The 27,226-nt window shown below is 44.0% G+C and overlaps 3 protein-coding genes across 5 annotated transcripts; 1 reads left to right on the top strand and 2 right to left on the bottom strand.

Annotated features, from left to right (window-relative positions):
• Window positions 1–3,079: 3,079 nt before the first annotated feature.
• Window positions 3,080–5,222, bottom strand: LOC6549448 (parkin coregulated gene protein homolog). Its single transcript, XM_001974234.3, has 4 exons — window positions 4,946–5,222; window positions 4,815–4,885; window positions 4,379–4,758; window positions 3,080–3,472 (listed from the first exon to the last, which is right to left on the bottom strand). Exons 1-4 carry the CDS (start codon window positions 5,030–5,032, stop codon window positions 3,210–3,212), a joined length of 801 nt encoding a protein of 266 aa, XP_001974270.1. The 5' UTR covers window positions 5,033–5,222; the 3' UTR covers window positions 3,080–3,209.
• Window positions 5,223–10,766: 5,544 nt separating this feature from the next.
• LOC6549449 lies at window positions 10,767–12,107 on the bottom strand. Its single transcript, XM_001974235.3, has 2 exons — window positions 11,888–12,107; window positions 10,767–11,419 (listed from the first exon to the last, which is right to left on the bottom strand). The coding sequence occupies exons 1-2, from the start codon at window positions 12,059–12,061 to the stop codon at window positions 11,045–11,047; spliced, it is 549 nt and encodes a 182-aa protein (XP_001974271.1). The 5' UTR covers window positions 12,062–12,107; the 3' UTR covers window positions 10,767–11,044.
• A 2,198-nt stretch (window positions 12,108–14,305) lies between these two features.
• Window positions 14,306–26,922, top strand: LOC6549450 (tyrosine-protein kinase Dnt). 3 transcript variants are annotated; one of them, XM_001974236.3, is made up of 4 exons: window positions 14,306–15,171; window positions 24,651–25,815; window positions 25,933–26,229; window positions 26,308–26,922. In XM_001974236.3, exons 1-4 carry the CDS (start codon window positions 14,991–14,993, stop codon window positions 26,417–26,419), a joined length of 1,755 nt encoding a protein of 584 aa, XP_001974272.2. In that variant the 5' UTR covers window positions 14,306–14,990; the 3' UTR covers window positions 26,420–26,922. The 3 variants fall into 3 exon arrangements, with proteins under 3 accessions (XP_001974272.2, XP_026836449.1, XP_026836450.1); XM_026980648.1 differs by lacking the exon at window positions 14,306–15,171 and adding an exon at window positions 24,338–24,414; XM_026980649.1 differs by lacking the exon at window positions 14,306–15,171 and adding an exon at window positions 24,366–24,448.
• Window positions 26,923–27,226: the final 304 nt, after the last annotated feature.

Raw genomic sequence — 27,226 nt, 5'->3', positions numbered from 1 at the left:
TCTCGCCATAATCTGCCAGCGATTTGTCTCTGGCAACCTGAACGTTCTGATGATTTTTGGTCCAATTTTATAAAGTATTGATGTATGTGCACTAAAAACGGGCTGCTCGCCTCAATCCCAGTCCATAAAAACACTGTGAAGAGTGGGGCAGTACTCTCGATGTGTGGAATACTCATTACATTGGATTGGATGGGATTGCGCCCACGGGGCGTTGCGTGTCAATTTATGCAACTCTCGTGCAATTTCCGGGGTATTAAAGCAATTTCCAACCCACTGGCCACAGCATACACCCGTAGATATGGGCATGACTTAATGGGGAAGTCCTGCATGTGAAAGCTCCCCGTACGCCAGCTTGGGAGTGACGAAAAAGCCCTTCTGGGCATTGGAGGAACCGGAGGAGTGGGCAAATCGACTCCATCAAGGAGTGAGTACTTTGGTAGCTCACCAAAAAATTAACATCACACTTGGATAAGGTGCAAGTGGGCTTGGACTACAGAATTTACATCAATTTCCTGTCTTTAATGGTCCACTATGTTATCATTGCTATTTATACCCGTTGATAGAGTGTCCTAGACTAGCAGCAATTTGACAGGTAATAGGAATTACCAACTTTATCACAACAAAACAAGACAGGATGGTATAGCCTAGGGAAGCATGTGGGCGCCCAACGTTTTCAAAGAAACTTACGCTGAGGTTTTTGGTCTCATTCATACGGACGGACAGCCATACGGACGGACAGCCATACGGACGGACAGCCATACGGACGGAGAGTGCCAAAACGACTCAGCTATGATCCTGATGTAGATGTTATATACTCCTGAGGGTCCAATGTGCTTCGTTTGAATTGCTACATGCTTTTCAACGATTTTAGTATATCCTTTTACTGTAATGGGTATAAGTATCTTAATAAAAGTGTTGATGAAATTTTTAGAACTTAAAAATATAGCAATTATTTGAAAATTAAAGCCCATAAAACCCAAAGGCCTCTCCTATATCCCAGTCATCTCATTATATTCCAATGTTGATTATATTCTGATGAGCGGCCTAAGCATCTAAATCAAAGTTTCGGCGCCCTGTTGTGAACCCTTTTGGCTCGATTCCACCCCAAGTCATTATGGAGACAAGTCCGGAGTCCTCAGACGCAATAAAAAATACTGTTCGAAAAGTGCGTATAAGATGTCAAAACGTTTTACTAACCTTTGAATCCGGTAGCATCACAATAAAATGGAAAGCTCGCAGCAAGTAAATGCAATTTAGCCAAACGGGAGGGTCGTCAAGTGGCGCTGCACCCAGGGGGACTGTTTGATTTACCGTCAACAGGAGATTGAAAAGGAGAATTCAGAAATAGAATCAAGCAGGCAAAAAACACGCGCCACCAAAAACTGAATTAAGAACTTGTGTGCTGGAACGATGCGGGGCCAACCCATCGAGGGTGGTTTCCAGATGGGGTGTGGCTTGGCTCGGGTGGCAAATTGAGTTGCAACACTTGGCAGGTTTTTATCTACGCACCACAATCAACCAGCCACCGGCAACGAGATGGGCCGGGGGTCCCAGGCCCTCTGTCAGCAGGTCAGAGGCCATCCAAGCCGCCATCTCATCGCAGAATGCACTGGAAAAATTGATTTTACTTTGAAAACATCTGCGCTGCTCTCATCACAGAGCGTGAATAAACGGAAGTTCAATAATAATGATAAAAATGTAACATTTACAGTGATAGCCATTGTATATAAGTATACTATACTATTATCTCCAGTAAATAAATAAATATTTATAGCCAATGAAATGTATAACATTTCAAATAATCAAGGAATAAGCCCTGATGTTACATGATTATAGTATTTCTTTCTAATTAGCAATATACAACCTCTGCAATCCTCACAGTGCAGTCCCATTCCAATGAATTAAGGCAGTTAAATGCGCTGAGTGTAGGCGGACTGACCAACGGCGTGGTCAGAACCGAACAGGAGCAACTGTTTCGTGTTGGTGCCCGTTGATAACAAGATTTGTTTTTGAAATTTTCTGGAGGGCCGCCCTTAATTACGCCGAAAAGCGCAGTGAGCAATTTTGAAATGGCAAGTGGGTGGGAGGGCCGAGGTCCAAACCACATCCACCCCAAGCAATTTAGGTAAATTAAATTTAGAGTGCGCCCATCCTTCGATTTTCAGGAACTGGCGACTGCGGGACAGCGCTCAAAAGTCAAAAGTGTATGGCCCGTTCGGCTGATTTAAGCCAGAGATAAGGGATTCGGAGGACGGACCCAGACAGGACAGTAAATTGGGCAGGAGGAGCAGTTCCAACACGCATCCCTAGACGAGTGCTGCTAACCAGACACTCGAAGCTCGCTACACGGATATTCCATTAAAGGAGCCGGAGCAAATTGAACAATTTTCACTTTATGATTTATTGTAATGAGCTTTTTATTTATGGCACGACTTCTATTGGCCCGAAACAGTAAGCGTAAAAAGTATGTTCCCCGGCCGCCCCTCTGCGTTTTCGAAAATTAAAAATTAATTAGGCATTTATCACTTGGCTGTCTAGCAGATGGCACTTCTCCAGTAGTCGGGGTGGTAGGTTGTTGACACAAGTACGGGGTACGGGGTAAGTACGGGGTACGGGGCAGTCGAACACGAGTATTGCTTTAGGCAAAAAAAAAAAAGTCATACACGGAAACATAGTTAAGGTGGAAGTATTTTCACGAGGGCTTAAAACATGTCCTTCGCCTTTAGAACGTCTTTGTACGGAATGGAATATGTTTTCCACGTCATAAAAATACTTGTCTTAAGTAAATCAACTTTTTTCAGAAAGCATCATCTTTTCAGTGGAGCTAATGTCTATTACTAACTTGAATTCAAAGCATATAGAAAAGGGTAGAAGAACTGCTGCTGCTTACAGGAAGTTACGATAGAAGATATGATAGTTCTCAGCTTCAAAGTGTAAACAGCACTATGACCCAGTAATTTGTATCGAATGAGCTTGCAAACCATATTCAAGAGGTGTGAAGTAAAGATAACCATACATCTCTTGAAGTAAAGATATCCATCCACCGGATACCATAATCCGCCAAGCAAAACTCACGAGCTAATGATTAATTTTGGCTTTACTCATCCCCGATTTGAAGGTTCACAAACTTCGATTTGGCAATTAAAACTAGTTCGCAATGATCGTTAACTGAAGGCTAACCGAGGAAAAGCGAGTAGGAAGCGGACATTTCAGGCTTCCCGCGGCTCGGGCGCCTCGCACTTGGGGAAGACGCTGCTCTCGTAGGTGGGCACCATGTACTTGATGTTGATGAAGGCGTTGGGGCCTCCGCAGTACTCCAGCAGCTTCAGGGTGTCCTCGATGACGTCGCCGATGCGGCAGTTCCGATCGGGATCGATACCCTCTCCGAGGTTCACGTTCACGTTCTTGTAGAGGTTGCACACGGCCAGCAACTGGCGGTAGAAGGGTACCAGGGCCTGACCCACACAGGGACCTGGAGTAATTCCAATAATATTGCAGTAATATTAATCAGCTTTCGTAGCAAGAAGTTATTAATATCGTGCACAACGCATTTTCCTGTGATGCACTACAAGTACTTTATCAGCAAACTCATTATAAGAATGGCTCACTTCTCATAAGGCTGCTTAATATACATTAAATCGTAGGAGAATATACTTCGTATAGCGCTGTTGTGCATTCTAAATGATGATATGTTCAAGGAATAGATTTATTCTGCTGTTGATAGTCATAACTTCTATAGTGGTAAGAGATGGTAATGCTCGTTTGAATACCTTAAAATGCCTAATAAACCTTTTAGGTAGTATTGTATATCTATTGGAGATTTACCATTGGAAAGGAAACGCGGACAGTCAACATGGACCACTTGCCCGTCGGCACTAAAGATGAATCTGTAGAATCAGAGGAGAGTCTGGAAGTAAATGACCACGATTCAAGTTAAAAAGAGCATTGAAAAACTCGACTGGTGTGCAGCTTTACTGTGGAAATGTACAGAGTAGACTGGCTACTGAAAAAAAAAAAAAAATAAAAAGAAAAAAAAAGAAAAAAAAAAAAATAAATAAAAAGAAAAAAAAAAGAAAAAAAAAAAAAATTAGAAACTTTAAAAATGAGGCATCTGGATCCAAAAAACCTATCTTACAGTGAGAAATGCTTTGAGTTGTCATTATATCATTTTAGATAATTATAGTTGTCATTATATAATCCCGGTAGACTGCCTTAACCAGAATTATTTCATATGTGAGATAGAAATAAATCATATAATGAAATTATGATGGGATATAAAACCCACTGCAATGCCATTCCTAGCACCTGAATACCTAAGACTATTGTGTCCATTTGATTATAGTCGTGTGACCCGAACATTTGTGGTCGGCAAGCTCACCTAGTCGGACCATCAGCTGGATGACTTGGAGGGCGGAGATGATGATCCGCTTGTCGCGCGTCTGGAAAGCCCGTTTCAGTGGAAGGATGAGCTTGGGGAGCACGGGGAGCACCTTCTTGGGGGACCGCATGATGAGGTCGATGGCCCCGTTGACCGCGAGTAGCCGAGTGTCGTAGTCCATGTCCGCCAGTCCGTCCACAAAGATGGGCAGATAGTAGCAGTAGTCGAGGTTCTCCGGCACACAGTGCCACTTCACCGGACGCTCCTTGGTCGGATCCTGTTTGCTGCTCCTGCCGGACATCACACACGGAATGTCGCCGCGATTGAAGTAGATCTTGAATACGGTCTCCTTCACTGGCTTCCGCTTGAAGATGTCGATTCTGTGAATTCGTTGGGAGAGTTTGAAAAGATAACTCTGCGATCTTCGATGACTCACTTTGGAGGTGGTTTCACCACAGTATTGGGCTGCAGTGCCTGAAAAGTGAAGGCGGGAACCTCACGCACCGGCTAAAAATGGAAGATTCAATATGAAAATGATATGAATTTAACTTAAGTTAAACTACTTACCACCCGCGACCTGAGGTACAACAGTTCCCTGCAAACCTTTCCTGGTTCATGAAGTCGTGTGGCACGTTCGTTGGTTTTAGAGCACATTGTTAGTACAACTAAAATCAGTTAGTGTCGAAAGGAAGTAAAAAACCAAGATGTGGGCGAAGCCTAAGTTTAAAAGTCTGTAACAAGTTAGTCTGGAAGATTAGATTTTTGTGCTGCTGTAGAAAATATTCACGGATGTTTTTTGAATGGGCTACTGGGTACAAATGCCAACGAAAACTGATACAAACATGGTCAAATCGACAGGTACTGACAGTATGTGTGCCGCACGCTCGTTCCCACACAAGCGCAAATAAAATGCAAATAAATGCTACGCATAATGTGAAAATATTTATAAACATGCTCTTATCAAGACGTCAACACGCGCCCCCATCCGTGAATCCGAATAATTTGGGGGTGTCGCCCTGTTCGCACCTCAAAGTGTTTGGCGTCTCTAAATAGTCATAAAGGGAAAGTGCAAACATTTGCGCACTTTATCATCTTTCCCATTTCCCGTTTTCCATTTCCCGACCCCTGGCTTTTCCAGCGGTAAGTGTAACGGTAAATATTTTGTGACGCCCGCCAATTAAGGCGTCTACTGGAGGCCCCAGCCTCCCCCACTTTTGCCCAAAAAACCATCGCGATGGCACCCACCTCTTCTGCAGCATTAACCTACTTAAAACGGCGGGGAAAAGCGACGGATTCCCAGGACGAGCTGTCTCAAAGGCGCTTCTTGTTTCTCGGCCTGAATTAATTAAAATCCGACATGCGAATTACTCGACTGTCCTTATCTGACTCCGCTTTTCCAGCTCCCGTTTTTAATTACCCACGCACAGCTTTTCACTTTCGCCCAACACATCGTTGCACGTCGCGATTTATCCGTTTTAATAATGTCGAGGGTACCTCGGTCCGGATTGGGATCTCCTCCTGACTCCCGACTCCTGACTCCTTGACTTCGCCCGGCTTTTCCTGGGCTCAGCTCCTGTCGCTTTCTGGCATGTAAATTGAGTTGGAGGCATTTGGGATTATGGGGCGCAAGGACGGGCCTCCGACTTAGCCGCTAATTGCTAAGCAGTTCGCGGGAAAATAGGATGCCAGCAAGCAGAACGGATTATCTCATTACTGCATCGCAGTTGAGATCGCTGGAGAAGATTGAGTGGCACGTGCATATGTCGAGATACATTCGTGAGACATTGACTCAAGTTTACAGGGAGCACAAGTTCTTATCGAACTGGTGTGCAGCTTGCCGCTAATCACGTAAAATGAGAAACATTTGTTGACTGACATTTGCATCTGATCTGATTTTGAGCCCCAAAGTAGGCAGCACATCAAATGCTACATAATTATGCAATGCAAAATCGAAACAAAAGTAGCCGCAGGCAGAAAGCTAGAGCTTTCACAATGGCCACGGCGCAAATCAGCCGGATCATAATTTATTGGAGCCGAAATGGGGGAATTTCCCACCGGCGGCTGTGGACCACAAAATGGACAAAGGCCGTGGCTTTCGAAGGGGTTGTTAGGTGAGGTGAACCATCGGGGGGCAGAGCCCGGGGTTTGGGGTGCGCTTGTCTAGCTGACACTTTCATTAACAAAAAGTCAGAGCGATGACAGTGGACAGTGGGCAGTGGGCAGTGGGCGGTGGGCAGTGGGCGGGGGATCCTGTCTGGTTGTTTTTGCATTGTTACAAAGTGCAGCTGTGGGCGGGGCGGGTGGCACTCGGCCGACATGGCTGCAGTGCGGCACGTAAATCTAAACAGCCACTGACAGCTTTCAACTGGCACTCAAACCCACTTTTTATGTGCTGCTCGAAATGGGCAGGCGGCGGTCGTGGACGGAGTGACCGGGCCCATCTTGGATGTCATATAAGCCATATACATATATATCAATATCCTGGCCATATATCAATATGCACACGCGCTCACATATATCTACTTTCGTTGGCTTGTTTGTCTGAAATTGACATCGCCTGTATGCCCTGTGTTCTGTATTCAGAGTTCCCCCATCCGAACGCTCCGATTCCGCCATCACATGGACATGGCCAGCAGGGCTTGGCCTTTTGTTTCGGCCCACTCTGGGCAGTACTCCTACGGCCCGGCCGAGATTTTATGTTCGCATACATTTTGAGCGCTTTATTGTTTGTCCAATTTCGTGCAACATCGCCTGGCCAGAACGACAGGGAGAGTAATCGAGTATCCGTTGTCTGTCTGGTGTCGGGCATAAAGAGCTCCATCCCGTTGGCCGTTAGGTGTTAATCTAATAACTGTCAAATGCAGGATGTCGGTACTTCAGATTGCTAGGAAAATTGCTGCTAACTCGCTCTAGTGGCGAATAGATTGTGCTTAAAGGAGATCGGCGATGGGGGGCCAAGTTGAAAGGGTTTGGTCAAGGATAGCAGCTCACAAAATGTGATACAAAAGCAGTAAACACTTTATTTACGAATTTAGTGCGCAAATTAATGGTATTTGATACCCGTGAACGGTTACGTCTGAAGCAAAGCATCTTTAGGTTCTTGGCACTTTGTTCACATTTATTTTTTCCAGCAGCAGCGCATTCAGAGTTCAAACCCAAATTCCGACTTATAATGGCTTTCCCAGTGTTTATTTGGTTCAACTGCGCTGCTGGCAGTCTAAGAATAATTTCTGCATCGCCAAAATCCCATAAAAATCAACAACTTTGCGCCGGGACCCATATGAACATCTACCATCTAACTGCTAACTGCAGGCCCGGTCACAAGAGCAGTCGAGCATTAAATGGCCACCAGCGAAGGGCCGAGGGGTTGGGACTGAATGGCTTACTAGATCCAGCACAGCCCGGCCAGACAGATAAAAGTCCGCTCCGCACTCTAACATTTTTATGAGTCGTAAATCGAAGCGATAAAAATCACAAGAATGGAGATACAAAACAAACAAGCCTGCGAACCTCTGAGAGGTCAGTTCGAAGTCTGGACCGGACTGAGCCCCACTTGGGGCCCATGGTGTCTCTCATAAGTCACACGATAAATTCTGCAACTTGCGCTAATGACAACGATGCACTTGCCAAAATACAAGTTTAGTTTAGTTTTGAATGAAGTCAATAAATACTGCCGAAATATAGTTGCCTACTCGCTTAGCACTTTCAATTCGCTTATCCAAAAGTAAACCATAATCCAAGCAAATAAATTAATGATTGAATAGTGCTACTATATTCTTTGCGCCCCAAAAAGTCCGAATCTTTTCCGGTGCATTTGCGTAGATCGAGAAAAGTCGCCGCCCTGCATTCCGGAAAAGGCGGAAGTTCATTATTGCCAGTGATTAATGGCAAGAGGCGCGGATGGTTCCTGGGACCGGGACATGGCCGATGGCCGATGGCACTGCATTTGACTCTGGTTCTCGGCCACATAAGTTAGCTGTTGCTGTCAGCTGGCCCTGCAGTTCGAGCCAGAAGCCGCCTGCATGGAAGCACAAAAAATTCTGATGCCAGGACTTGCAGCCCCGAGAGCGGGCGAAAAAAAGGACGAGCTGTTGACATCACTCCGTCCGTCAGTTAGCTGGAAAATGCACTGCTGCCTGCTGCCTGCTGGCTGCTGCCAACATGATTAGCGCGTTGATTTGGCAACCGATTGCCGAATGGAGTGCATCCGAGCCAACATTTGCACACTCAGCCGTCCTCAACAGAGCTTGGCTTGCCAACTTTGCTGCTCCTCCGTTTATCCATCGCCGCCAAATGTCCCTAAACTTATGCAGTGCTAAAGCGGCATTGGCAATGGCACGCACACATCTTTTGACATGGGCGCACTTGCTGGAGGGGGAGGACAGGGGCTGGGCTGCTTCTGGGCTGATTCTGGTTCAATGTACGACAAGTGAAATTAATTTCAAACAATGCAGCAAGCTGCGAGGACAACAACCAGTCAGGAGAAGCTGAAGCCCCACGACAGCAGAAGCAAATTAAATAAAAATTCCAGCATGAACGTTGCCGGGTAGAGAGAGTTGAAATACATTGAGAAAAGCTGGGAGGCGAAGTAAAATAAAAAGTGAAAGCACCTTAAATTACTTGGACATGTGCCTAAAAGTATGCAATGGGGAGCACAGCGTGCTTCAGAATGGAAATTCTGTTGCATTCTTTTGGACAGCTGTATAAGTTGACTGCTCGTTCTCAGTGTACGCTCAGCATCCTGATAAGGAGCGCCAGGATTGTCAGCCATATGACAGACTCAATATACGTGCCTCGATTCGATGAGTGAGCCAAGTTAGGGGCAGGCAAAAAAGCCGAGTCGAAGCAAACCAAACTTGTCGAAAATTATTTCGTTTTAATTACGCCGAAGGGCGTTGTCAAAGGACGTGTCGAAATGTGTCGCCGTTTTGGATGCACTCAAAACGAAATCACGTCACCAACGATCCTTATGAAGGCACCGCCCACACTCCGACCGATTCCCGACACCTCAGGTGCCTACAACTTTTCCGTTGTCATTATCAATTTGAGTTAATTGCCGCAGCCATTCCGGCCATAACGTTGCCACTTTGCCACTGCTGTTGCGCCGTCGTCACTTCCGGTCTGGGGACCCACCAACCCCACCAAACCCACCAAACCCACCAGACCCACCTGACCCACCAACCCCACCGCCTCCAGACGAGGCGACGACGCATTGTCTGTGACTGTTTAAAAGCGTTTAGTCGAAATTTATTTGTATTACATGCCAGAAACTGCAAACTCTCCAGTGGCTGCGGGCACCAGGCCCTGGCGAAATGTTGAATTATTAAATTAAGTGCTTGTTTGACAACGCCATAAGTTCCCCCGCTCACCGGAAATAAGTTTAAGTAAAGAAGTTGAGTGCCCGCGGCCACTTCGTGTAGCAGGTGTAAAACTAATCAGTTTGTACATGATAAAACGTGAGAAGGATGCACAGTTCTAGCTTCACATGCTTTTGATTAATCGTAAAAGGCCAAAGTATCTTAATTACAATGTTCTGTCACATCCTCTCTTATTTTCTTAAAAAGTGAATATGAAGCCAAGCCAAAAGTTAGTTTCAATTAAAATTTTACTGTGTAAATACCGGGTTGTTGGTGGAAGAGATATTCCTAATCTGCACAAAGGGATTCAAACAGCGAGCAATAATTATAGTGTTAGGTACACAAAATTGATATTCGATATTCTGAAAAACTAATATGCTTTCGCTGCCGGCAATTCCTCTTAATGGAAACATATCCGGCAGTCAAGAGCAGAAAAATCGTTACGGCCACAAATAATATGTCCAACTTTAACAACTCGTACACCGAATACTAATTAACTGAAGTCCGAAACCAGCTATTTTCAACTTGTATAGGCCCGCATAATAAAATTTCCCAATAGAAAAATTGACACCAATTATCTGGCAAAAAGCTGCCTTTATTTTTTATACAAAACTCAAGTTTCAGTGTGTTTGGTATAATTTTATCAACATCGATTGCACCGAAATCTGGTATGATTCCTCCTTCAGTTCTTGTCTTCAGTTTCTCAACACTTTTCATTTGAGTATATGTTATAATGAAGTAAACCACATTAGAAACCATATGCGTTATGACTTTGTGATCCGATTCGAATCGATTCGTTCCGTTCCGACTTATATACCAGCTATACAAAAACGAAAGTTTCATGAAGCTAGATATTGACTGAATATTGACTGGAAGAATATTTACTGCCAAGAAAATTAGTCTGGATTTTGTCATTTGTAGGCGTTTGAGTGCGTCGAGTCCGAAACGCTTCCATCTACCTGCTATATAATTTTCAACGATTTCAGTTGATCCCTTCACTTCATGAGTAATGAATAAAATAGCGGAAGATCCTAAGTGTTGTGTAATTCAATTGTAATTCTTACACTTATTCGAATATGGGAGTACACAATTTTTAAGTAGTTTGCTTCGCAACACTGCGAATCTCAATCATATTAACATTTTGGGTAACGGGTATCTGATATTCGAGGCACTCGACTAAAGCGTGATAGCCGTGATTAAAGAAATAATATTATTCCTCGAGAAGCACTCAAAAAAGATAATAGAAATAGAAAACTTCTATTTTGTTTAGCTAGGTACACTAGTAGAAATAGGGATAAATATCTGGCGATCAGTGGATCACGGGCCGGGAGTCCGTTCCGTTCAGCGTCTGCTCACATATATCCACCGCTCGGGTGTAGCAGGACTCACTGCTCATGATGAGTTCTCCGCCTCGGAGAGTGAGAATCAGGCAATTGCGACCCATTTGGGGCGTCGGCTCGTCCAAGGCCCAGTTGGAGTAGTTGAGTGGTCGGGCTCTTCCAAAGTAGTTCCAGTAGAAGCGGTTGTCACCAGGCCACCGATGCCCAGCACTCCAGAACTGGGTTCCGTTTCGGTAGCCCAGGTTGGTCAGGTGATCGGCTAGAACCCGCATTTTCTCGTCACTATCCAGGCAAACTCGTGAGGTGCGCTTGTCCTGGTAGCAGAAATTGTGGAACGAAGTGTGCTGTATATAAGGAAAAGAGGTATTCTTTTAGCCCTATAGTTCTGTAGTACTACGTACTTTTAATAAGGTTCAGAGGAGCATTGAAAAAATTAACTTTCGTTACATATGGTCCAAGCGACCCAGTTACAAATTGATGTAAAAATCAGGAAACTGGGTTTTCTAACATTTCCCATCGAAGTGGGGAATTCTGAGAAGCTTACATATGTACCTTAACTTATATCAACTATTTATTAATATTTGTTTGTTGACTCTGAGGCAGGGCATCGTACAGTCGGTTAGGCCACAAAAAACGCGACAAAGAGCGTCATCCTCAGTTTATTTTTACACCCATATATGTTTGATGTCCGTTGGCTGATAGCAGCGCTACAATTATCGAATTACCCTTGTTTGCATACAGAACTCAGTTCAATTTGAGGTATTGATACTAGTAGGCAATCGTTACTTCAGAGGGGCTTCTCTAACTCTCACCAGAGGCTCCTCGTTGGCAACAAAGTAGCAATAGTTTTCCTGCACCCTCTCATAGGGTTTCCTGCACCGCGTTCCATCGGCGGGGTGAGCCTGGATCAGGAACCATAGGGATAATGCCAGGAAGCACTGGAGTCGAGTCCGGCGATATTTCTTCCGCGTCGGACGATTCGGCATTGTGCTCAAATAAAACTGCCGGCAGTTGGCATCAGTTGGCGTTATCGCCATGCGTTATCACTGTGAGCGGGGTGCTATCTATAAAGCGCTTGATTTATATTTTTTGCTGATAAGGCCATTTTATGAACTGGTTCAAGATCACGCAAAACAGAAGCTCTACATTAATAGCCACTCTTATAAATATACTTGTTTGGGCCTAACATCATAATTATTCATATTTTTTACATAGAATACATACAATTATGTGAACTTTTATTTCGTTCATAATTAATCAAAACTTTTTCAAAAATTTGACAATCTATTGCGCAACTTTAGGATCTGCATGCTAGGTTTCAACCTTCGAGCTCCAATAGTTCTCAAGTTGTCGATGTTTAACGGACAGACATAGGATCATCTCCTGATGATCCTAATCTAGAAATTAACACTTTGTAGTGTCGGATTTTACTTAAATAATAGTTTGGGTGGGCATTAGTATTGCATACAACTTGGGCTTTTTGGGTTTCGCTACACCATGTATTTATAAAATATGCTAGTAATCCTTATAAATGAAATATTACTGTAATTTTATACTTATTATATATTTTTATTATTAATTATTATTTTTATATTATTATATTTTATACTTCATATTTGTATTATGATCATTATTTTAGTTAAGTTTGCAAACGCATATCTTGCGGATCAGTTTTTCTTGTCTATAGGTATTTCCCAGCCATATGTATGTATGTATATGCTGATGGTGGTAATCCTCTTTGCAACTTAGTTTGGGATCCACATGCAACCCATTCGAATGCAACTTTTCCACTCGCATGTTCGAATCGAACCAGTCGCAACTTTATTAAAAAAAAAAAACATACTATATCAAATTTTCTCTTTTCCGTTTTTTTCTCTTTTTCTCGTTCAATTTTCGAAATTGGTGCTCTTCTCTTAAAGATTTGTTTTCATGATTTGAACAGCTGATTTACATTAACATAATAATAATAATGCGATCGCAAACATGAACATTTACATTAAGCCTATATATCTATATTATTATTATAATTGTTAGACAACATTTAGTAGGAAATGTTAAAAAAAGACAAAAAAAAAAAAGAAAAAAGACAAATTATAAGAAATTTATAAAGAACAACAATAAAAATACCACGTCTGTGGTCGATTAAAATAATAAATCATGTTTTTCAAATCTCCCAAAAAAGTGCAACATGTCCAACTAAATTTCCATTGTTACCTTTTAGTCGATCTCATAGACGCCAAAACGTGTAATTTTCGAAATGTAAGTATTTCTTTAAATTCTTAATGACCGTTTTGAAGATAGATGACAACGCAATGCTATTGGCCATTATTGCCGATAACGATTATGAACGATTATAACGATTATTGCAGTACGAGCATCCGCAGTCGCACGCTGCGTGTCCCCCTGGCGGGCATCCTTTACGTAGTTTACGTATGCTTACGTAGGGGACGCAATGCAGATGCTGAATGCGGAGATGGTGATGATATAGGAGTGCCTGGAAAGACGCTTCCATCAAAAAAAGCAATATTTTCTTTTAAGCCTCCTCAACGTCCAAGATGTTGACGATTTTGAGGATGAAGCTGAATTTGCTTTGAGGCACAGGGCACCTGGGTCGGTGGAAGCCGAAACCTTCACTATGGTCATCTCCCTTATATTATATTAGAGGATATGCAAGCAACGTTTGTAGATTTCTCTGGTTTAATTTTAATTTAGATTTCTGGTGTGGATTTTAGAATTACAAAATAAATAATAAATTATAATACTCTTTTATTTGAACATTCAAACGTAGGATTTATTGATTTTGATTTTTGTTGTGCTCTCTTTAATCGATCGTTCTTATTTCAAATGCAAAGTGCCCCGCATCTTCTTTCTCTTGAAATCTACTTAATTCTATGCGATAGAACGCTTATCGATAACATTATTCAACTTGGTCACACTAAGGCGCGCATTATAAAAATTGGATGTTTGCAAAACAAAAAACATTAAATAAATTTTTTTTTTTGAGGCGCGTCCAAAACAGAATTTCATATTTTTTGTGTTTGTTTCAATAATATTTACAAAGGAAGAAACGTGAAATTTGACTTCTTAATATGTGACTTAGCTTACATAGGTGAAAAGCAAGGACAATATAATATTCAAAATCCATTCATTAAATGAATGTGCACCAGTCTTGCCCACTGTAACCTGTTGCTGTATTGTGCCAAATGCTTGCACTTCTGGCTGTGTGTGCGTACACGTGTATGGAGTAACTGAAACTTTTTAAATTGCAATTGCACTTGCGCACGTTGAAAACTCAGACGAAAACAGTGTGCCCAGACTGGCACTTTCCAGATATCCATATCTCACGGCAGAAAAATAAAGATTTCCATTATTTGTTCTGAGCAATGCCACTGTGCGCCGCAGTTTTAGCGAATTTGTTAATAGAAAAGCACGACGTATTTAACCACTGCATAAATAAATATAAATGAAGTAGTCGCGCAGTTTACACCGGTTTTGTGCGGCTTCAGACTCAGAAACTCGGTTGGAAGAGATTTCTCGTTTAGACATCCATGTTCGATGCGAACGTGTTCGTCGAGATTTGTCGGACAGTTTGGTTTCGAACTCGGCCGGGAAAAGTTGAAAAAATTTCAAGAAGCAGCTGCCAGACAGCTAAAAGCAGTAAAAACCTGAAGAAAACCCGTGGAAACGACGTTTAAAATGAAATGTGCGTGAAAAAATACTCATTGTGTTATTTATGAGACCAAAATAACGAGATTTGCCCGGTTAAACAATGTTTTTGATGAAATTTTGGTGCTAAAACGACGCCGTCGCACTCGCACTCGTCGATTCGCTTTTGTGCTGGTCGTTCGTTCGAAATTGTTTACGAATAGCCGTGTGTGATAAGAGTGCAAAAACTGGAAAAAGGAACAATATCCGATGGAATCTGCGAATAAATGCGGTAAAAGCGCAACCACAAGTAATTGTACAGTGAAAATGAGCCGGAAAATATGGGCGCTTTCGCTGCTGGCGCTGGCAGCGCTGCAACTGCGCGCGGGCAGTGAAGTAGCGGCACATTTGAATGTTTTCCTAAATCCCGTGGAAGTAATGCGGTTATTAGGTGAGTTTTGCCCCCTTTCAACCCCTTTTCCTTCTGGTTTTCCTTCCGAGTGACGCGCCCTTTGTTATTGATTTCTCTTTTTTTATTCTCCCTCTAAAATAAACAGTTGAGTAATTTGTGTCAACCAATTAAAAAGACAGCACTAGGTTTTCATGCACTTATTCATCGAAGAAAGCGCACTTCCCTTTAAAAATTATGTTTATTTGTTTGCTTTTGGCTTAATTTAGATGCTCGCTCTGTCGCCTTCCTCTCTCTCGCTCTTGCGCATGCCGCAGGTGTTGTTAAACAGTAAAACAAATAAACAAACCGCCCGCAACAACAGCAGCAACAACCAGCTTTCGTTTGCTTCGTTAGGAAATTTTACGCTTGGTATAAAAACAAAAAAAGAAGAGGAAGCAGCAGACACGCCAAAATATAAAGACAACAACAAAGTCTGAAAATCTACATGCTGCATTCAATTTATCTCCCTTGGCGGAGAATATTTTTGAATATTTCTTGGAACTCAAATTCCTGGGCTCCCCAAAAACAAAAAGCGGGAGAGCTTGCCGAGAGAGAGAAGGCAAAGGCGACAACAAAAGAGCAACAACAACAACGAAAACGTGACTACGAGGAGCAGAGAGAAAGAGAAGGGTGGCGGTGGGCGGGGCATCAGCTGTGCGGGGCGGAAGAATGCACAGTGGGGTGCATTTCTCGTATTCCACGAAGAACACTTCTAAAGCAAAAGTTCCAGAGAGCATGAACATGAACTTCATATGATTTATTCTAATATTTTGGAACTGTTCCGTTTCAATTATAAATGAATCAATTGAAATGGCATAATCCTAGTTCCAATTAAATGCATTTGAAAAATGTATATGTAATATCTACTTTTACTTGGGTATTAAAGTTTCACAACAAACTGTTTTTTTGCGATCGCGTTTAGAAAGTATCTTATATCCGGTTGACTAAGCCATATCTGGGCCAACTTGCTGTATTTTGTCGACCAATTTGCAAACCGAAGTTTTGTTGCCATTCCACTGTGCTTCCTCGGGGGGCTCACTGTGTTTTTGGCAGTACTTTGCATGACAAGTCGCCCACTTGGCAGTTGTTGCTGTTGCAGCAGCAGCAGATTTTAACGTGCAACGCGGCTTGTTAAATCGAAGTTTTCTTTATCTGCTTGCAACCATGTGTGTGGGGGCAGATTTGCTGACGACGATGACGATGCGCATAATTTTGCGTATGCATTTCGGATTTGCGATTTTGGGGGCGTGAAATCAAGTATGCAGAATATTCCACAGACTGTGGGCTGCAGTTGCCGGCGAAAAGCTGCAAATTGCAGATACATAGTACATACATACATGTATCGGGGTAATTAAGACAAAGTCGAAAAGTTTCGCAGACTTGCGTAGGATATTCGTGCATAAAGAAAAGCGCAATTGCTTTGTACTCCCCACTCCGTGGACCATAAATCAATTAAGCTGCATAATTTGCATTTGATTTGTGTGCGCTAAAAGGGTTTTCAGCTGGCATGGGGGTGTCTGCGCGGTCTTTAGTCAAAGTTCTCGGCTTAAATAAATTTCATTTCCATTTACGCAAAATTTATAGCCGATGATCGCAGCTCGGTTTCCCCTTTTTTTTAATATCCCGACAGCAGGGGTCCCGGCAAGTTCAACGCTAAAGGAGTTTGAGTCATAAAGTCCCTGGCATCTGACAGTCAATGAAATACGATCCGGCAGAATGGCAGAATGGGCGGGGCTCTCGATCGAATCGTCATCATCGTATAATATCAGTCATGTGGTACATGCCCAGCATTATTCCGATTTCGATTCCGATTCCGATCATATTCCTCAGAAATAAACCATCACATTCGGGAGAAGCAGCCAAAAAAGTTTAACGACTTCTTCGCTGATGTGACACGCGCTACATTTTAAGCAGCCGAAAGTGCATTATTTAAATGTAATTTTATTGCCAGACCGGCTACAATTTTCCCAGTTTTCCCTCTTTCAGTACGTTTTATGGCACTTTATTGACGATTTGGAATTTTCCCAGCTTTTATGGCCACCAGTTTGGGGTGCTTTGATTTAATTTTACTGTTCTCCTGCCTGCTAATGAAGCTGCAATTAAAAGCTGAAAATGGGAGAAGAGCAGATTAGAAAGACTGCCAACGGCTTCGGCACGATTTTCACACATTTTCGAGCCAAGGAATGTGCTAAAATATCCACGCCCCCAAGCGAATGACCGATTGGTAGCTGCTTCGGGCCATAAATTAACGGCCATGGAGTCGGAGATAGGTAACTCGGGACAAGAGAATATTGGTTGGATGTGTTAAATCTACCACCAACTGTGCTAAATAAATTAAGAGCTCGGAGGCCTTTGTTTAGGCCAATTTAAATATTTTCATATTTGCCCAGCTATCGGGAAACATATATTGATGGCTTTTGTTATTTGAAGTGAGCCGCGGCTAAGCGGCTTACAGCCCAAACAAGCTGGCAAGAGATACATAAGTATCTCGAAGATACACACGACGTGCTACTGTGGCAACTTTTAGCACCTAACCGAAGCTAAAGTTGTTGGTTGTATCTGTCGGATGGCCGTAACAAGCCAGGCATGTATCTCGTTTGCTTCTCTCATTCTTTTTGTGATATTTTGTACCTTGTTTTTGTTTTCCCCGCAGCCTAGTAGAGACATTTGTGCGCTTCTCCTCCGGTTTATGGCTTGTTCTTGGCTGCCTTTCCAAGATCTCGCCAGCCGATAATTGTAAACGAACAGGCCGTCTCATCTGGTCGTGCTAAAAGCCTTCCGAGAAACGCCACCGATCCTGCAAGACATTATTCCCCCCTACTAACGGTTTTGGCTTGATACTTGGCTCTGGGCTCGGTTGGCTACTTGCCGCTTGGATATGATCAGCAGGCATGATCTATATTTTAATTGGTGTTTGGCAATTTATTGTTCAGCTTCGCCTTTCGCTGGTTTCGCTAGTCAAGTCACACATAATGAAGTGGCCATTAGCTAATGAAGCTGTCCCCTCGGCGAGACAAAAAAAGCGGAAAAACAGAGAGGGTGGGGAGAGTTTATGGACCTGATCGCGCCACTTTTTGCTATACGATGTGCTAGCGCTAACAGCTCACCTGACAGATCGTAAAAAGTGCTATCCGAAGGAGTTGACACAGTCTGCAGATCTTATCTGTTCAATTAGCGATCGGGAGAGCGGACAACAAACTGTGTTAGCCGCAAAGATCTTGATGAGCAGCCACACACTTTATTTAGGGGCACCATTCAAGTATTTTGTGCCATCCAAGCTAGTTCATGATTCTCATCTGTCAACTCTTATGACATATGTGCTAGTTTTGGATCACTATCACCTCATCATAATTAAAATGTATAAACGAAGGTGTTCAATCTACTTCCTCTGTTAATGTGTTTCTTCCATACAATATGTTTTCCACAACAAAGCCGATTCTAACAAGCCAGTAATAAGATCCCCACCTGATTTTAATCTGCTGGCGTGGATAACTGATCATCGCCGGCTTTACTAAATCTATTATCTAGCCTGGCCGCAGTTTATCACGTGGCTCTGTGATCATTTCCGCACTGGCTTTCTTTGGTCCACGATCATCGGAGATACTTATCTGCTCGTACGTGACTTATGAGCCAGTCCCAAAAGTTCGTGGTGTCTGGGCATTGGGATCAATATTTCCATTTTATTTTCAATCTATTTTTAATGCGATCACAGATCGTGCGGCCTCGTAGGGCTATCGATTTCGAATTGATGGCCACTTGGCGGGTCATAAAGTCTTCCCAAAAACCTACCAGCAAGATCTCTGCTCCTCGATTTCATTGCGATGTTTTCATAGCAGAGTGTCGCATTACTAGCCGACGAGTTCGACATCGGGAAGTGCGATTTGATTAGGCCTGGTTTGTAGACTGAGAGGTCTGGACCAGTTGCATACTTATTTTATTTTATGCGTTCATGTGTCTGGGGGCTGTAAACCGCCATAAACTTGGCTAAGCCGGGGCTTAAAGTCATTTCCATTACCTGCCAAAGTTTGGACAAAAAACGGCATTTAAACAAATGAAAATCGCATAAACCGATTGCAGGCAATAAAGGCGGCTGCAATTCCACTGCAACACCTCCCTGCGAATAATATACGCCGGAATGGGGCTCGACTCTCGTCAAAGGCTTACTGGGTGCACTGATACCTCCGCCTGCCTGCTTCTGTGCGGTTATCACTGGCAGCTGACAACTCTGATAACCCCGCCGGGGGCTGCCAGATGCAGAGCAACGATGGGGCACTGTAGCGTATGTCAATAATAAATATCAGCCATTGTTTGCCCGCCTGGCTCCCTTACAACACATAGTGTACATACATATGTACGCATGTGCCAGCTGAATGTGCTCGCATAGTATGGCAAAAAAGGAGTAATCATATTTACTTTAAGCAACAACAACAGGCGCCATCAATGAAGCCCGCTTGCAGTTTGTGCAGAGAGAGAAAACTGTGCGGAAAACTATTGGCACTATGGGGCAAATCTGATTGAAAATATAATACGTTCACAAATAGGTTTTCAGATTTAAAGAAATCAGTACTGTGGGTTTCCCTCTTCGTGGCGTTTTTCAAGTTCCTTACTTCCAGACCCAGTTAAAACAGTCTTTTTTGTGTGTTTAATTCCACATCACTGTGACATGTGGGCGCTGCGAAATGGGGCGTGGCAGCTTTGGGCAACTGCAAAGATGCAGATGCAGTGCGTGCATCTGGGCTTTGTTGCCGCTGCACTGTGTTTATTGAGTTGCTCGTTGTTTATTTGGGTTATGCGCTGTGGGAGTTTTCCGTTGCAGAAAGCAACATGGAAAGTATATCGCATATCGAAGGGATGGCGAATAATACCCATCGGAGTGGCCGTGGGAGGGGTATTTCTATAAAAACAAGCAGTTGGCTTGTAGATCCGTGGCAGCATCTAGAGGCATCGCTAACTGGGCATACAACGGCAATCCGTGAGATGAATGTGCTGCTAACACGATTTTGCTGACATTCCCACAATGGGAAAAATTCGTGATACGCTTCGCTGTATATTAGTATAGATGGCGTAGCTAACTGGCAGATAGTGTTGCATTCGCAAGATACGAGACTGCAGCGATGTTATCTCATTCATGTGTCTTCAAGTTGTTAACGAAGCTGTGAATAGGGGTATTCAAAAATGCAGTTAGGTATGAATTGAATTTTGTGCAGGTGCTAGAGCATAAAGTACTAAGTACTTCATATTCTAGTGCATAAATTCCTCTTAAGGAAGATGGTGCCTAGGAAGTGCTAACTTTGTCTCCCCGGATACGTTTGTATCTATTGGATATTTCGCTTTATCAAAGGCCTTTAGCTCGCCAGCTGCAGCCACTCGATGCTCAATTATCTTCACTAACCATCACTCTTGACCCGCATCATTTGGTCACAGTTTTCGGAGGCTGTCCTCTTCTCTCGCAACTCAACACTCGTAAGACAACAGAAAACTGACAAAAAATGAATAACGATTAAGGTTAATTACTATTGATTCTGGATATTACAATAAGCCGGCCGGTCAAAGTCGTTTTTTCCTCGGTGCTTTTGACAGCCGGCCAAAATGGTTGGAAAACGTCAACTCTTGAAATTTGAATGATTAATTTGAACTTATTTTCGGAGGGCCCCACGGAAAAGGGAAAACAAAATCTCCGCGTTAACTGTGCCAAATCGGTTGACTTGGCAGAGATTTCGCCCTAAAGAGCTGGCTAATTTTGCTGGCACAAATTTGTTACAATCAAAAGCCGAAAACGAGAAACGAGAACGATGAGCCCGCGGCTGGAAAAAAGGCCAACCGAGCAGGAAAAAAAGAATATTAGGCAAAACAAAAGCAGCAGCATCATTTATCATAACGACGTGAGGCAACTAAGAAACGATTCACACAAAGATACGGATGCGACTGGGGTATCCAAGGGGGTTTCCAAGGGGTTTTCCAGGGGGTGTTGCCAGTTGGGCTGGAGACATGGCTCAAAAACATGTTAAATGTTGACATGTGGTGGGCGGTCGTTTTGGGGTGGTGCCCATGGCTTGTAAGCGAGATTGTTGTGCGTGATAAGCCGAAGGGGGGGCAGGGGGCAAGCTTTGAAGGCGGTTCCCGGCAGGCGCCGATCATTTGTTTTATTTATTTTTCGATTTGGCCACAAACTGCACAAAAGAGCCGGAGCGGATTCGAAGCCAATGCAGCCAGTGACATATTAGCCATTAGATGGGGAAACCGAAACCCAAGCAGAAACTGATGGTGAAGCCTGGAATATTGGCTGGCTGGGGTTGCAGAGCCGGAGGTTCAATGCGGTTACGGTGCAGATGGAGTCGCAGCGCCATCATTTATCATCTATTGCAATTTTGTTTGCCTGCTAGGATTGGACAAGATAAAAGACGCCAGAGATACCCAGCGAACTCGCCGAGGGTTGTCCATCTGCCGCACGTTCCAGACTGTTTGCTTAAGCAAAATTACTTGTAGTCACAGGCTGAGCCTGGTATATTTGTCAAATGGGGAAAATGGCTAAAGGGAAGCCTCGGAGTTGATGAAGGAATACGACAGTAAATCGAAGGTGTTGCGATGCCACCAGTTTCCATAAATTGCCCATCACTTAGGTCCATTTATTAACATCAGGGTTCTATCGTCGAAAACAAGCTATTTATCTTTAAGAAGAAGCTAAAACTAAGGGTGCCAGCTTTTGTTAAACGAAATCTTCACAGAAACATAGGATACAATTTCAAGCCTTCAAACTGCATACAATTTCAAAACCCTTTTTTGAAAACATCTCTAAAGCGACGGCATCGTTAACCCCAAGTGGCACATTTGCAAAGCAACACTAGTACCCTTTAACCTGTGGAACACTCCCCTTCAGATATGCCTGCCCAAAAAGGGAGCCCAAGTTATGAGATGGTCACTGCCAAACCGCCAAACCCGAAGAGTGACCCCGGCGAAAACTCTAATTTTTTCCGGCCTTTGTTTCGCTTTGGGGAAAATCAGCATAGGAAATCGGCACAGCGGAAAGCACTTCACGAATTGCAACGCTAATTACATGAAAATGGAAACCGAAACGTAGACATTTTCGTTTTTCGTTTTTCTTTTTTCAATTTTTTATTTTGGAATTCGAGTGTCTCCGGCCAGGCGGTTCGCCGGTTCGGCGGTTCGGCGGTTCGGCTGTTCTATGTGGATACCACTCCGCTCCTTGGAGCGGTGCAACAATGGTCACGACTGTGACTCTGAGCAGTAGCAAGCTATTAAAAAGTTGCAAAAAATACTCGCAACGACAGCATCATGACTGCACGCTCCGAAAAATTCGACATACGATATGGGAGACCCTCGACGCCGCCACCACTTCCATCGCGACTTTGTGCAGCTCCTCATTGCAGGCACGCCCACACCGGGAGAAATTTGTGAACAGCATCAGAATCATCCATTGATGTAGCCAAACAAATTTTAATTATGTGAAATCATGTTGGAGTAATAACATTGGTGTGAATGGACCTGAAGTTTCGCGTATGAAACACCTTCGATTGCATTGGAATTAGACTAGAACAGATTACACTCGAATTCTCTCTCTGTGCGCCACCAAAGGCAGCCAGTTATGAACATGGCGGATAATACGAGCACAAAAAGGTTAAAAAAGTTCAAGAGCCACCCGCGCTAGGCACATGCAAGTGACATTTGCTCGTGACATGAGGTAGACGACAGCGTATCCACTTCAAGACGCGGCCCTCGACAATCCCATCCCATATCCCGTATACCAAAACCCCATCCGCAACTCCGAGCACCTTATAAAAATGCAATGGAGCGGCAACTTTCACATGAACCTGTGAACTCTCGGCCTGGGCATGGGCATGGGCATGGGCCTGGAACCAAGTGACGACTCTTGGCCGGGACACATCTTTCTGGCCCCAGTGAAAAGGGTCAATGGAAGCGTGTCTGAGGCTGAAAAGCTGACTGGCTGCCTGGGGGAAATTGCGATGGGACAGGACGCGTTGCATTTGATTAAGTCATGGGCGCTATTTTTAAAATGCTGCCGAGGAATTTGTCGTAGCCGCAGCAACTCGGCAACAGCAACGTGCAACATGTTGCACATAGCAAAGGAAGTTGCTGGCAGGGCCCATTGGGGAGTCAAGTCTGCAGGGCCCAAGCGAACCATGCACAGCGAAAAAATCACAGCTAAAAGTGGAAGTCATTCCCAGATGTGAACATTTTGAAGCCTTTGTTGGAAACAAATTCATATTATGCAAGACATTTTCACGAACCCTCTATTATTTATATCAATATTGTAGTTTTTCTAGAAGTGCATGTGTATACCCGCATGTCTGACACAATTTATACGCCACCCAGTGGAGTCATTTGCCGGGTCCGCCATGGCCACCGCCTTGGAGCACATATACCGCATACTATACTTCTACGTCTAGGGCGATGTCTGGACTGAAACCCAGTCTACCTACAAGCTCGCTGATTTTTATTGTTATTGCCAGTTGTCAAAGGAAGTGCGCGTGGCGCTCCTCCTCTCGGGTGTTCCAGCGATTTAAGTAAATTATTTCCTGGGCCGCAGCTTGCCAGTTTTATTTGGGGAAAAGTTGAATGCACTGAATGCACCCAAGTGGCAGTCGAAATTGGGCAACGGCCGGGTGCCGTTGTCAATCAGTGTGGCTTACTTTAAATTCGGTCCGTGAAGTCCCAGAAATTTTTTAGGACGATCCATGGAATCAGTTGGAAACTACCTGCCGGCCTCATTATCATTAGCATAAGACGTCATAACAATCCAAATGAGTTGGCAATCGCGGCCAGACATCTCGGGAAAAGGAATAAGACTAAAACAAATAAAAACACTACTGGAGATGCTTCATTAACTCGGAGAATCGGCCTGGTCAAACCGCAATCAGACAGGCAGGTAATCGAAGTAAAGGGAACAAATGCCCACACATGGGTCGTTTTGTTTGTCTTAGCTTGTTCTTGTTTTGCCAACCTCAGATCGTCGCTGTTCCATTGCCGTTTCTCCCTAAATCCCAAATCCAGTTCGTGCTGTTGTTCTACATAGATTTCCAGAAGATACAGATACAAGCGACGATAAACTCGAAAATAGTTTCCAAGGAATTCCCTGAACTCGAGCGCTCGTCCGTGTTTATTTATATTAAATGTTGCCGGCGACTGTCTGTGGATCGGGTTGAGCAAACAAGCCTCTGGAAAAACTCATTGCACTGAGTGCATTCAGATAGATTTACATGCAAAGTACTGGATGAGTTTGTTTTATCAACGACCATGGGTAGTGCTGGTGTTCTCAAGGAGGAAATTGAAAGTGCACGTGTTCAGTTTATAGAAAAATAAATACAAGAGCTTGTTTGGGATTTGATATTTATGATATGATTATATCTCTGTTACTTTAACCACACCCTGGGTTCAGTGTATCACATTTCTGTTCCCTTCAAATCTTCCTTTACTAACTGAGAATTTTCCCTTACTTTCAGGCGTGTCTGCTGAGGTGTACTACGTTCGCGAAGGCCATATAAATAACTATGCTCTGAACTTCATTGTACCAGTCCCTGCGAATGTCAAGGACATAAGCTTCACCTGGCAATCGCTGGCGGGGCGTGGCCTTCCGTACAGCATCAATGTGGTCAGCTCCGATCAGGAAGTGCTTCCTCGACCGGCGATCAATGTGTCACACAGTGGGGAAATCCCCACCAGCATACAAACCTGGTCCATTGCCCTAAAGTGCAGCGGGTTGAAAGCGGCGGAGGTGGACGTGACTGTCAGTCTGGAAGTGGTGCTTAACCGGTCACTGAATAATGTAACGCACCTGGTGTTCCGGAGAAAGAAGATCTGTCTTGTGAATGACAGTGCCGAGGATTTGTCGGAGGACGTGGACGATCCCCAGTTGCTGGAGACCGTTATGTTACCACCCACTGGTTTGATCACCCTGGTGGTTGGTGTTTCTGTGGCCATGGGATCTGTGTGCCTGCTCCTAATGATTGCGTATTGTGTCAAGGGAGCAGCCAACAAGAGGCAACATCATCAGCACGGAGGACAGCCCATGAGGACGTCGAGCTTCCAGAGACTAAATACCCACCCGCCGTGCCAGTCTTCCATGGGATCGGCTGCCTATATGACGCCCTCGATTATAGCCCCGATTCATGGCTCCTCCTTGCCCCGCAAAGTTCCAGTTTCCGTAGAGCAGCAACATCCGGAGGAGCTGCATCGCCGCATTTCCGAGTTGACAGTGGAGCGTTGCAGGGTACGACTGTCCAGTCTCCTGCAGGAGGGAACCTTTGGCCGAGTCTATCGCGGCACCTACAATGACAATCAGGATGTGCTGGTCAAAACGGTGGCTCAGCATGCTAGCCAAATGCAGGTGCTTCTACTTCTCCAGGAGGGAATGCTGCTCTATGGCGCCTCTCATCCTGGAATTCTGTCGGTGCTCGGCGTTTCCATTGAGGATCATACCACACCGTTTGTTTTGTATCCCGCTCTGAATAATACCCGCAACTTAAAGCAATTCCTGCTGGACCCAGCTTGTGCTCGCACTGTGACCACCATCCAAATTGTGATGATGGCCTCGCAACTGTCCATGGCATTGGATCATCTGCACAGCCACGGAGTGGTGCATAAGGATATTGCCACGAGGAACTGCGTGTAAGTAGTGAACAAACTTGTTGAAGTCTTGCTTAGTTTTACCCCTTCAAAAAGTATTTAAAATTACGAATCAAATGGTTGAAAGTCTAACAAATGCGTTTATATATTCCCTTCTAGCATTGACGATCAGCTGAGGGTGAAGCTTTCTGACAGCTCCCTGTCTCGAGATCTCTTCCCCTCGGACTACAACTGCCTGGGGGACAGCGAAAACAGGCCAGTTAAATGGATGTCCTTGGAGGCTCTGCAGCACAAGCAGTTCTCCGAGGCCAGCGACTCTTGGGCCTTCGGAGTCCTGATGTGGGAACTGTGTACCTCCGCTAAACAACCCTATGCCGAGGTGGATCCCTTCGAGATGGAACACTATCTCAAGGACGGCTATCGCCTGGCCCAGCCCTTCAACTGCCCCGATGAGCTGTGAGTATTCGCGTCGATAGAGATCTTACCCGATGGCTTTACTAATTCAATGGTCATTCTTTTATCTACTCATTAAAGGTTTACGATCATGGCCTATTGTTGGGCCCTGTTACCTGCCGAGCGGCCGACCTTCGCCCAGCTGCAGTCTTGTCTCTCCGAATTCTATTCACAAATCACGCGCTATGTCTAGGACAGAGATCATCAATGTCATCCGACAGGGGATCGGCTCTTTTGAAGAGTTTCGGAGTTAAGCCGAAAGCCTTAGTTGAATAAAGTCCTGTAGCTTACTCTACTTTGTTATGGCACGATTTGCCAAATCGAATGTGTAGCCCATCCCTGGCCCATCATCTGTACATATAGTTTACATATTCAGCTCTTTAAGTAAATATCTTTAAGCTTATTCTACGATAGACTCGACTCTTACCACATAGATGAAATAGTTCAGCTTGCACAGTTCTCTTTCAATCCATCAACACTAGCTAAAACAAAGGCCGAAATCAAATATAGTGATATTTATAAATAGAGATAGTTATGTCTTTAAGATTACACATACATATTTATGATGCATATAGTACATGTTGTATGTTTAGCATTTTTGACAATTTACCGTTTATATGAGAGATCAAAACATGATATACAAATATATACACACATATATACACTCATATATATATGCCAAAACAATTCCAGAAATTACCAATTTGTTTGTATCCGATTTTATGGTTTCGTCGTTAAGGTTTTATCACCGTCCTCCGAAGGGTTCCTTTCCAGCTCCAGTCACGCCTTCGTCGTCGAGCCTTGAGCCTTGAGTCCTCGAGGACTTAGGCTGTCTCCCACACTTTTCCGGTGAAAATCGGCCAGGCAAATGAGGGAAATTTACGGCTTTCCTACTCGAAGGCACCGCAGCAAATGGTCGGGTAACGAAGTTACGTTCACGCACACAAATTAGCCATAAATTTTAATTTTACATGACAATGTTTTCGGGCTCAAGTGAGGA

Source organism: Drosophila erecta, unplaced genomic scaffold (assembly GCF_003286155.1).
Source record: "Drosophila erecta strain 14021-0224.00,06,07 unplaced genomic scaffold, DereRS2 tig00000092-arrow-pilon, whole genome shotgun sequence".
NCBI classification, from domain to species: domain Eukaryota; kingdom Metazoa; phylum Arthropoda; class Insecta; order Diptera; family Drosophilidae; genus Drosophila; species Drosophila erecta.
This window is presented reverse-complemented; position numbering and strand designations above follow the sequence as displayed.